Here is an 11776-nt window from a genome sequence, read left to right on the forward strand (position 1 = left end):
ATAATCATCTTTGAAGTGTGGATGAGGAATAAATATTGACCAGGAGGCCAGAGAGAACTCCCATGTTCTGCTATGAATACTGTAGCACTTTACGTCTTATATTGCTGGAAGGTCTTAAGTTTTGAAGAATTGTGGGGAAAGGAATTCATTTCAAATTCTGTGGTAATATCTGGACTGGTTTCTTTAAGGGGGCTCATTGGAAGTTCGCTGTGGATATTGTGGTTTATTTTAACAAGGCTTCTTTGAAGTCACATGATTGATGCTATTGTTTCAGTCCCTGCTGAGGCTGTTTTAACAGAGGTGGTTGTTTTCTCTGGTTCAGCTGGAGGAAAACCTGCCAGGAACAAGTTGAGTTGGAGGAAACCTTCAGTGAACAGGCTGCCCAGCTGATCTCTCCCATTCCTGAAAAGAAAATCCCCCACACCAGTTCAGGATGAAACCTACCTTTTCCTTTAAAAGAGTGGTTGAAAGAACAAATCTAGATGTATTTCCTGACCTGGCTGGGTTGGTAAGACTTAGGAGACAAGCATTCATGATTATTGACTTCACTACACATGCCAGAATATCAGAGCACCAGACTCTGGAGCAATTTGTGCCACATCCTTTTACCTTCAAAATAACCACATTATTTTCAAGAGGCCATTTTTTGCAGAGAAATCTATTTGTATTTTATTTTCCTCATGGGGGGTGGGTGGGTTGGGAGAGTGTGTGTGTGTGTGTGTGTGTGTTTCATAGGGATTAGCATTTATATTCTGTATTTCTGACCATGTACTTTGACTACTTATTGTATATTTATTGATTTAAGTTCTGTTTTGATGGTAAGAAACCAGGTTGATAAGTCTTTTTATTTGTAACCTGTTCTGGTTAAGGTATTTAGGTAGTCATCTTGGTGAGTAGATAAAGTATATTTATTTCATGTTGTGACGTGGGGCAGTGGGATTAGAGTGACAGTGCTCTTGTATCTGTCAGAGGCGGGTAGCCAGGGCTCAGTTTGACAATTCATCTGACATGTGGGACCTCCAACCTTGTAGTACTCCCTGAGTATTGCATATCAATATCAACCTGAAATTCTGTATACACACAGCACAGCAGTTAGTTAGCAAGGATCACATAGGAACAGCACTGAAAATGTCTGGTAACTTTGGCAGCATTGAGCCACCATACTAAGGCAGGCACCACTCTTCCCTTACTGTTTGTGCCACACTGCAGCAAATAAAGTAAAAGCCAGTCTTCAGAACACTCCCATTTTGCAAACATACATTGCCCTGAGCATTTCCATAAATGCAACAAGAATGTATAGCATACACCCTCCTCGTAAGTCAGCATTAGAGGTATTAAATGACACTGTTAGGTCAATTTTCTCAGAACCAAAAAATGTCTCATGTAACGTCTCATATAATCATGACTGAACATTGATGCACATTTTATAATGACTGCCACACTGTTCCAGAATGGCATAATAACATTGCTCGTCCCACTACTGTGGTGCCCATGTTGGCTTTTCTGTGTCACACACTGGCTCGGCAAAAACACTAAGATCAGTGTTTCTTTTTTACCCAGTTGCATTAAAGACAGATTTTTGGATTAGGCCAATGCCTGGTCATAAATCACTCTGAATGTACTCATCACTTTGTTACAGTTCCCTTTCCATGAAGTCTCAGGTTCAGTCAGAGGGGAAGATGTGACAGCTTGTTGTGTCTGTCAAATGGTCTGGGTAATGCATCAACCCTGCCTGAGCAGTCTGCATTCTGTACTCTTCCTAAGATGCCTGCTGCCACAGACAGATATATCCACACCTCGTCCACTGCAACTGAGCAATGTTTCTTGTGGTCCAGTAGTGACTACACTTCTTCAGTAAATCATTGACTGTGTAGTGCTTTGGGATGCCCTGAGGTCATGAAATGTGCTATCTATATGCGAGTAATTCCTTATCATATTCTACTGAAAAATTGTGCTATATCACGTCTTGTACAGAAGATGCATTTAAAGTTCTGTATCATGATCACCAAGCTTTTCTTTTAGAATTTGCAATGTCATCAGCTCAGATATGAAGGCAATAAATAGAATCATTTCACCCAGTTGGGTAGCATTTGATCCTTCTAGTCCGTGGCAGTATGTTTTACTTTGATCTTAACTGTGAACGACGGCCACAGAACGCACTAGTCATGGTATTTCCTATTTTTGCTGAACGTTACTCACTGGGATGAGGGAATTGGTAAATGTACCTCAGTCAGGGGGTTCATGTTCAAATGCAGAACTGCTCAGAAATTGCAATCTCTGGTGCTGTGCCAAAGGCAACATTGCTTCACACACCATCCGTGTAGCACCTTTCACATCAACACAGGGCAAGGCAAGTCACGCAAAATAAACCCGAAAGTGCAGTGATCAATGTTTCGCTGGTTTGAGCATCAGCAGCAACTTGCAATTATAAATCACTGTTAACGCAGTCAAAACCCTGGGTTCAATACAAAAATGAATTCATGTAAAATTTGACACCAACCACAGAAAGAGACGCTTGACCGAGCAATTAGTCACTTGTCCAAAAAAAAGCTTGTTCTTTTTAAAGACGTGTTTTAAAGAAGCAGAAAAATTTTGGCACAGTAATGTGTGTATTACGCAGACAAGTTAAAACCCAAGCACCTGCTTGTAACTGACAGTAAAAGATGAATTGAAGAGTGTAACGCATTGAAAGAGTTGCATTCGCATCTGAAAACTACTAGTTTTGTCGTGAAAAGATACTTCACCTTCTTGCAGTTATTCATTCCAATGTTCCTCTCCATTGATCCGGCCTCCACATCCACATTTTATAATTCAGGATCATTTGCATGACCAAAAATTGATGTCTGTGCCTTCATGTAAAATGGCGCAACAAGGAAGTTCAGCTTTGAATGTTGAAGCTGCAGTTTTACTGGAAAACGTAGCAGCACCCAAGATAGGAAATAAAGTAGGGACTGCTGCAACCGGAATGTGCAAGCAACCAGCAGGAGCTGAGGCTCTGGGCCTGTGTGGTGTTTTTCTTCCTTCACTGCGATGGGGACTAGCAGCAGAGGTCAAAAACCAGTCACTGAAGGAAGGAGTGGTATAAAAGAGGACAATAAAATACAGCAACCATGCTATAACATTGCAAACTAATTAAACATTAATAACCTAAAGAAATTTCTCTGATGGTACATGAGATAAAATGCCGATTCTTGGAATTTTAACGGATAAGTGTGATGAGTTTGAATATTTCCCAGACTATGGGAGGAATGGCAGAAACTGTCGATGCCATAACATTTTGAGGCAAATCTCTAGTGCTCCACATTGACACCAAATGGCATAAATGTGGAACTGGTAATAAGCCCAGAACTGTTTGTTCAAGGTGTATTTGCGTTTCTGTGGCAAGCAATTGGAAGCTCAGGGGTCACTGTTGCGAACTGAGCGGGAGGTGGTCTGCAAAGCAGCTGCCCATTCTCTGTTGATAACAAAGTGTGGGGCTGGACAAACACAGCAGGCCAAGCAGCATCTCTGGAGCACAAAAGCTGATGTTTCGGGCCTTCTGATGAAGGGTCTAGGCCCGAAACATCAGCTTTTGTGCTCCAGAGATGCTGCTTGGCCTGCTGTGTTCATCCAGCTCCACACTTTGTTATCTTGGATTCTCCAGCATCTGCAGTTCCCATTACCTCTCTCGCCCATTCTCCATTGGATCGTTCCAATATAGAGGATACTATATTGTAATCACATTTTCGCAGGCCAGATGTATCCTGGGCAACTACTTTGTGGGTCTTCTCCATTCAGTTCGCTAGTGTGACCCTGAGTATCCACTGGCTTTCCATGTTAGTCGATCACCTTGCAGTCATGCTTATGTGATAACAAAGTGTGGAGCTAGATGAACACAGCAGGCCAAGGAGCATCTTAGGAGCAGGAAAGCTAACTTTTCGGGCATCTGCTCTTGGCTGCTGCAGTGTTCCACAGGAGCTCAATGTGAGCTCGCGATCCAGCACCTCACCTTTCTAGCTCCCGTTTGTTAGCCTGAATCTGTTTTTTTTTCTGACATTCTCTTTCACAAAATCATAGTTCAGATTCGAAGGTGACTTTTCAGCTATCGTACCTGCATCGCTGTCAAAATGAGCATTATGACTTTATGCCAATCTCCTGCCTTTTTCCCAGACCCTGCATCTTGTTTCTACTCAAATAATCATCTGATGTCCTCTTGAAGGTCCCAATTTAATCAATCTGCTTCTCGGCAGTGCATCCAGACTATCATTGCATCGTAGGGGTCTTGTGGCACAGTGATAGTGTCCCTACCTCTGGGCCAGCAGCTGGGACTCCCGAGGTGTGTTATAACATGTCTGAATGGGATGATTGAAGATATCTTTTACTGCTTGCTGCATGAGAAAGTTGTTTCTCACCTCACAATTGCATCTTTTGCAAATTACTTTAAGTCTGTTCTCAAACCTTGACAAGTGGGAACACTTTTTTTTCTAACTAATCTATCCAGACTCTTCATGAGTTTGAAAACTTTGATTGAATCTCCTCCTAGACTTCACCTCTCCAAGGACAATGACCCCAACATCTCCAATCTGTCTTTGTAACTGGAATGTCTCATATCTGGAATCATGCCCTCGTAAAACTCTTCTGCACTCTTTGTCCAATGCACCACAACCTTCCTAAATATATCACCAGAACTGAACACAACACTCCAGCTGAGGCCTAACTAGTGTATTATACAAATTCAGTGTAGCCTCCTTGTTCTCATACTCTGTCTGTCTTAATAAAGCCAAGGACACTGCTTTATTAAATGCTCTCACCATTAATCCTGCCACTCCTAATGACTCATGCATTTGTACACTCAGTTTTTCCGTTCTTGCACATCCTTTAATCTAATATCTTGTCATTTGTATTATGTCTCCATGTTCTTTCTACCAAAGTATATCATCTCTCACTTCTCTGCATTGACTTTAATCTTCCACCTGGCCACTCCTTGTCACTCTCCTCACAGCTTACAGCACCCCTAAACTTTGTCACTTTGAAACAGTGGAAGTGTGAGTGATCTCGTTAATGAGGAATATTGGTGAGTTGAGAAGACAAATTGAATCTGCTTAGCTTTCTGAAAGTCTGTGTGCTAACTGGTGCACATTTTAGCCTGTGCCGGAACAGTTTTGGAAACTAACCTCTGCACTGCTTCTTTAATTACAGTCAAGGCGTTTTGGACACCTTCCCTCGGTTAGAGCCACCACCGCCAACGGTCAAAAAGAGGACACCTCGAGCTTTGAAGACTACTCAGGACATGATGATATCATCAGTGCCAGTGGTTAACAGCACTGAGGGTTCGGATCCAGCTGCAGTAAGCTCTGTAGAAACGATGCTGCGAAAGACTGGTACTGCTGAAACTACAGCCAACAGTGTCAAAACTGCCCTCACAAGCAGCACGGACAACCTGCCTTCTGAACACGCCACTGAGGCCAAATCGGAGAGTGAGCTTTGTAGCACACTGGAGAGTACGGCGGACTTTGCCAAGCCTGCCCTTTCTGTTCCTGACCTTCTCAACAAGGAGCCTGTGGACATTAAACTCAAGCCACCTGGCCATGAAAAACGCACGGCGTCTTCCCCACATCCAGACAAGGCTTGCTTACGAATCAGCATTAGTGAAGATGACCTTTTAGGGAATGACTCTGAAGACTCTGGAGTGCCACAGCAAAGATGCTCAAGTATTGAAAATGAGGAGCCCCATCCAGATTTGCTATCATTTGACTAGGGGATCTTGCTTCAGTGATTAAAACTGGAACTGCAGAATGCCTTGCCATTGAGTAGCTTCAAAAGGGAGAAAATTCATTGTCATGTGCTTTTAGCCTTTTCAAAAGTTTCACATCTGATCTCGTGACCTTTATCCTTCTCAAATTCATTTCTGCCCTAGGGAATTTGGTGTCATGAATGAAGGGCGTACAATTAATTGTGTAGCCCGGCTTTGAGCTGGAGGTATAAATAGTCTGCTAAGCCAACTTTACTCTTCATCATAGGACAGCCACCAGTCACTGATGCTGTTTTTCATAGAGTAAATTGTCCAACATGTACTTGGAACCTTATGAGAAGGCTAGAGTAGAATGCAGGCAGTTAATGGAACTGGGCCTTGAATTTACACTTGAGCACAAATGGCTAATGCATTTGCCATAACTACTTCTGTCCTATATTTAACTGCGCAATTAACCTATTTATTTTAAACAAGTTAAACCCTCTGGCAAAATAGCAGAGAGACTAAGTTTGGACCAACCTATCAACCACTCATACCTCCTATTTTGCAATGTAATCTCAAGGCCTAGGTTTATCGATGATTAATGGAATAAAGCTCAACAAATCCAGATAGAGTTTTGCTCACCAAAGTGACTAATAACCTTTCACCATATGCAAAGCAACATTAAGTGCCTGAAGCAAGCCATGTGCACTTGGAACATTGCCTTGGTGAAATCTTGTTTTGTTAACACCTCGTGACGTATTTTTTCATTCAAATGCTTTTTTACAAATTGACTGCAAAATGAAGTTAAAAAAGATTATCTTTTGGGAGCCCTATGTAGAACATTTGCAAAAATGAATGTTGCAATCTTAAAATCAAAACAAGGGAATCTGTATGCAAGGAATATACAGTGAATTGTAATTTTAAAATGAAAGGTAATGTAGTTTTTTAGGAAAAAAGGATTTATTTTAGATTAATATTACTGCATCACTGACAAAATCAAATGAATCTTTATAAAGTACGTAAGTTTATTAATCAGTCTAAATGTCATATTGCCTTAACAATCTGTTTGAAGAAGCTTCTCCTTTTTTATGAAGTGGATTGTTTTAAGATATCATGATTCGCTTACTTGTCAATTGTCTGTCCATCAGATAGCTGCTCCCCCTCCTAATTGACCCCTCACTCAGACTAACTTATATTATGCTGCTGTCCAGAATTCCAGTCTAGAAAATAATTATTTCCAAAGGTATTTCACTGAAGAGAAATATTACTTTTACTGTTTATTTTAATTACTTCTGACTCAGAACATAGCAAAGTTTCAATAACAGAATAAGGCAATTCCTCTCTCTCACCACACCTGTACCTCCTCCACCCCCATCTCATATTCACAGCATAGCCCACTTTGTATTTGTTAACTAAGATGGCAAGGATGAAAAGGCAATTATGGATTCGTTGTGAGTTTCAGCACGTTTGCGCTTCTGGGTAAATGGTAAAACCCACACTGAATGGACTATTGCTCTGAGAGGGAAAGATTTTGTTCTTGTTTTAATGTCATTTATGTTCATTACTCACAAATTGTGGTGGGACGTTAGGGGATTAGCCTTGGTACAGTTATCTGCCAACAATGTAAGCCTTCTGAAAGACTATAATCTACTGATATTTGTAGAAATAATCTCAAACTTTGATTGCATTTTCATAAATAATGTTGTCTTCAAATGCAAATGTTAACACTTCAAATTTTTAGCATTTGTATGCATTATTTTATAAACCAAAATCCTTAAAAATGAATTTATAATGTTTTGTGGTTTCCTTTCAAATTTTGATGTAGGTGTTTACAGTTGCTCTTTCCCTGTAACGCTTTGATATTTTTATTCATTCCTGCCTTGATGTGCTCAGATTAATTTGCCAATGAGAGTTTGCAAGTCCATCCGCTTTGTATCTCACTGCCATATGTATTTATATTGTATAATTGACAGACTGCACCTGTGCTAGAGAGTATGGAAATATTATTCATTAAATTTCTTTTAATTAATCAGTACATTTCTTATCGGTATACTGAGACATTTTAGTTTGCATTAAAAAAGAAAACAATTCATTTGGAATTGTTGGCAAGATTTTCAGTCAGGAAGAATCAGCTTTTTTGTCGGTGGTGCTGTGTCGCTCTTTAGTTCCAGGGTAAGGAACATAACCAATTCTGAGGAGCCTTTAAAAGTAGAGTCCACGTTTCCTGGGTTATGTTGCAGCTGTACAGGACATTGGTGAGGCCAGTTTTGGAGTACTAACCCTAACCCTAACTGTAATCCTATTGCAGCAATTCTGTCTGCTCACAGGAAGGGCGTTATTAAATTTGGGAGGGTGCAGGAAAGATTTACAAGGGTATTTCTGGGATTGGAGGCTATTTTCCCTGGAGTGTCGGAGGCTGAGGGGTAACTTTGTAGAGGCTTATAAAATCGTGAGGGGCATGGATGGGGCGGATAACCAAGGTCTTTTTCCTCGGGTGGGAGAGTTCGAAACGAGACGGCATTGGTTTACGGCAGGAGAGGGAAGATTTAAAGAGGACCCGAGGGGTAACTTTTTCACGCTGATGCTGATGCAGGTATGGAACAAGCTGCCAGAGGAAGTGGTGGAAGCTGGTACAATTATAGCATTTAAAAGGCATCTAGATGGGTACACGATTGGAAGGGTTTTGAGGGATATGGGCCAAATACAACTAGGTCAAACTGGAATGTCTGGTTGAGGGGTCTGTTTCTGTGCTGTATGAATATTGTATGAATCGGTGAGAAACAAGTCCTGTTTTCTGTTTCAATTCAATTATGTTTTGATGGGGTTATTGATATTCATGTATTTTGTACCACTCAGCAGGAATTGAATGACTGAGTCCAGTCTTAGGATTGTGTTGCTAAAATTATAATGTATTAGGAAAATGCTGAATGTATTATTCGGTACTTTTCTCCCCCTGGCATTGGATTAGTGCCATTACTTTGTAAGTGATAATTATTGTTTTATATTATAATATGGGTAATAAGTCCGCATATGTTTTCAAGTATGGACAATGTTGAAGATGGGCACAGGAGTGCTGCAGTTTGAGGCTGCAGATTCTGAGGGCAGGTTGCCATGACAGGTGAATGAGAGAGAACTTTGCCCGAAGGTAGAGGCAGACTTGCTCCAACTTCTTAAATGAAGGCCTTAGCCAAGTTGCCTGTGAGCACCTACAGAACCGTCATCACAATTATTTCAAAAATGCAGTGTTAGAGTTCTTTCTGTCTCCACAGATGCTGCCAGTCCAGCTAAGTATTCCGATATAGGAGGAACTGCAGATGCTGGAGAATCTGAGATAACAAGGTGTAGAGCTGGATGAACACAGCAGGCCAAGCAGCAGCAGAGGAGCAGGAAAGCTGATGTTTCGGGCTCGAAACATCAGCTTTCCTGCTCCTCTGATTCTGCTTGGCCTGCTGTGTTCATCCAGCTCTACACCTTGTTATCTCAGCTAAGCATTTCCAGGTTTTCAGTTGTTATTCCAGATTTCCTGCATCTGCGGAACTTTTAGTTTGACTTGCCAAAACAAATGGGATGACCAAGGAAATAAAAAGCAAAGAGAAAGTAAATGGGTAGAGACAGGTGCAAGGCGATTGCCTGTATTAGAGTATTGTCTCTTTTCCTCCCATTCCCAGAGATGTGATTTAATAACCCCCTGCTAGGGAACAGTTTCCTAAACTTCAATTCACACGTTCTTCACTCCCTTTCACGTTCATCATCCTTCTTCTAAAAATCAAAACCATAACTGCATCTATGTTAAGAACAGAAGATAGTTTTTCAACTGTTTTCTTGAATTTCATAAAGCACTAATCACTGCCCACCTCTAAACTGTTAAACTGGTATCATTTTTTGAAACATTTGGCCACCTCTTTTGGGATTTTCAGTAAACAACTACCAACAAAGTTGTACGTCAGACTTTTTTGCTGCGTCGACAAATCTGTTCCCCTCTTTTTTTGCCAAATACCTCTCATCTGTGTATTAGGGCTACTGATTTTTTTTAAAATTCTTACATGGGTTGTGGATAGTTCAAGGCCACTATTTGGTACCCATCCCAAGTTTCCCTTGCAAAGTTGGTGGTGTGCCATTTTCTTGAACACCTGCGATCTATCTCGTGAAGATATATCCACAGTACGGTTCGGATGGAAAAATTTTCAGAAGTGACAAATGAAGAAATTTTCTCCTGATACCCTTCATGACTTGAACACAATCCCAGAGTTTCTCATCTCCCCACTATAATGATGTTCTACATCCTGGTGCCATTTTAAATAAGCCTTTAGACGTTTCTAATGTAGAAAGTTGAGAGGATGAACATAGATTTTGTTTGTAAATATTTGATTTATTTATTTACTGTCACGTGTATTTTGATACAAAATACAGTGAAACGTTTTGTATAGTGTTACCTCTCTCTGGCACCGTTTTAAAATGCAGAAAAATAAACCAAAACATATAGTATAAAGGCCGAAGTATAAAGAAATAAAGAAAAGGTGTTCAACTTTATAGTGCTGATGACGGGGCTGGGAAAGGGGAAAGGATTAAACAATGGGTGGAGGTGTAGCCTTGGAGCGAGAAGAGTAGATTAAAGATGTATAACCTTTCTAGTGATGAAGGTGCTTTTCAATATCTCACTCTGTCAAGATACACCTTGATGGCCTGAGGTTCAAATCCTGGACTGCTCACCCCATAGTGCTGGATCTCAGAAAGTATCAGCTTCAGAGGGTGTTCTAAACAAAACTAAAATAGAATTGACTTGACTTTTCCGAAAGAGTATTAGAACCTAATTAAGATGAAGCTTTGAAATCGTTTGCTTGCCAAAATGCAAGTTGAAGCTGCAGTATTCTGGAAGATGCCCTAACCCTGTGCTGTACTTGCTGCTTTTCCCATGTATATCCATCACCAGCACTCTGGTGGCCACACACACAGTTCCCAGGACAAGCCCACCTATGGACTCTGATCATCAGTCAAATTCTAATTAATTGGAATTGCTTCTGTTGCCTTCAAATACTTCCAGTTTACATCTGCATTACACCTCCATTGTCAGTCCTGACACAAAGTGGCTAAACACAGGGTGAGGGTCCTTATGGACATACCAAATTTCCTCAGCCCCCTGAGGAAGAAGGCGTTGTGCCCTCTTGGCCATCCCTGCTTGATCTGCACATATCTACTCACATTCTTTGACTAAAGCACTGTCTTGACCAGTCTAGATTAGATTAGGTTAGATTCCCCACAGTGTGGAAACAGGCCCTTTGGCCCAACAAGTCCACACCGCCCCTTGAAGTATCCCACCCAGACCCATCCCCCGATAACCCACACACCCTTGAACACTCCGGGCAATTTAGCATGGCCGATCCACCTAGCCTGCACATCTTTGGACTGTGGGAGGAGACTGGAGCACCTGGAGGAAACCCACGCAGACACGGGGAGAATGTGCAAACTCCACACAGACAGTCGCCCGAGGCAGGAATCGAACCCGAGTCCCTGGTGCTGTGAGGCTGCAGTGCTAACCACTGAGCCACTGTGCCGCCCCTAATTGTCTAGTTATGTGCTTCACCACCACACTACTCCCCCACCCCCCCACCAACAGCAGTCAGCAGGATTAGATGCCCCCAGATGCTGAATGTTACCTGCCAACTGTTGATTTTCCAGGTTTGTAATAAGGCTACGCATAAAGTGTTCTTAGGAATGGTCACAGATGCTGAAACATTTAACTTTTTTTTTTCCTTCACAGATGCTGTCAGACCTGCTGAGCTTTTCCAGCAACTTCCCTTTGCGTTCCTGATTTACAGCTTCAGCAGTCCTTCTTCTGCAGTGTTCACTTTAAGACGAAAAGCAGTGTGATGGAATTTTAACGTATAATATTTTGAATATTGTATTTTATGTAGGCTTTTATTTCTGCTTCAAGGTCACGTCGACAATGTGATGCTCAGCGACAGAGCAAAGGTAAGGACTATGGGACTATTGCTGAATAAGGATGGGGGGGGGATTGAGATGATTGATAATTCACGTGAATTAGTTCTACATGTATGAACTAGG

General features: G+C 41.4%; 1 protein-coding gene across 4 annotated transcripts in view; it reads left to right on the top strand.

The window, feature by feature from the left end:
- The window catches only part of nos1apa (nitric oxide synthase 1 (neuronal) adaptor protein a), a 309570-nt gene extending 301822 nt beyond the window's left edge, over positions 1-7748 (top strand). For all 4 annotated transcript variants that reach the window (XM_048539043.2, XM_048539042.2, XM_048539044.2 and 1 more), the window contains one exon: positions 5179-7748. In XM_048539043.2, the coding sequence (XP_048395000.1) occupies positions 5179-5737 (559 nt within the window). In that variant the 3' untranslated portion in view covers positions 5738-7748. The remainder of the gene's footprint in view (positions 1-5178) is intronic.
- The last annotated feature ends 4028 nt before the right edge of the window (positions 7749-11776 follow it).

This window comes from Stegostoma tigrinum, chromosome 8 (genome assembly GCF_030684315.1).
Source record: "Stegostoma tigrinum isolate sSteTig4 chromosome 8, sSteTig4.hap1, whole genome shotgun sequence".
NCBI classification, from domain to species: Eukaryota; Metazoa; Chordata; class Chondrichthyes; order Orectolobiformes; family Stegostomatidae; genus Stegostoma; species Stegostoma tigrinum.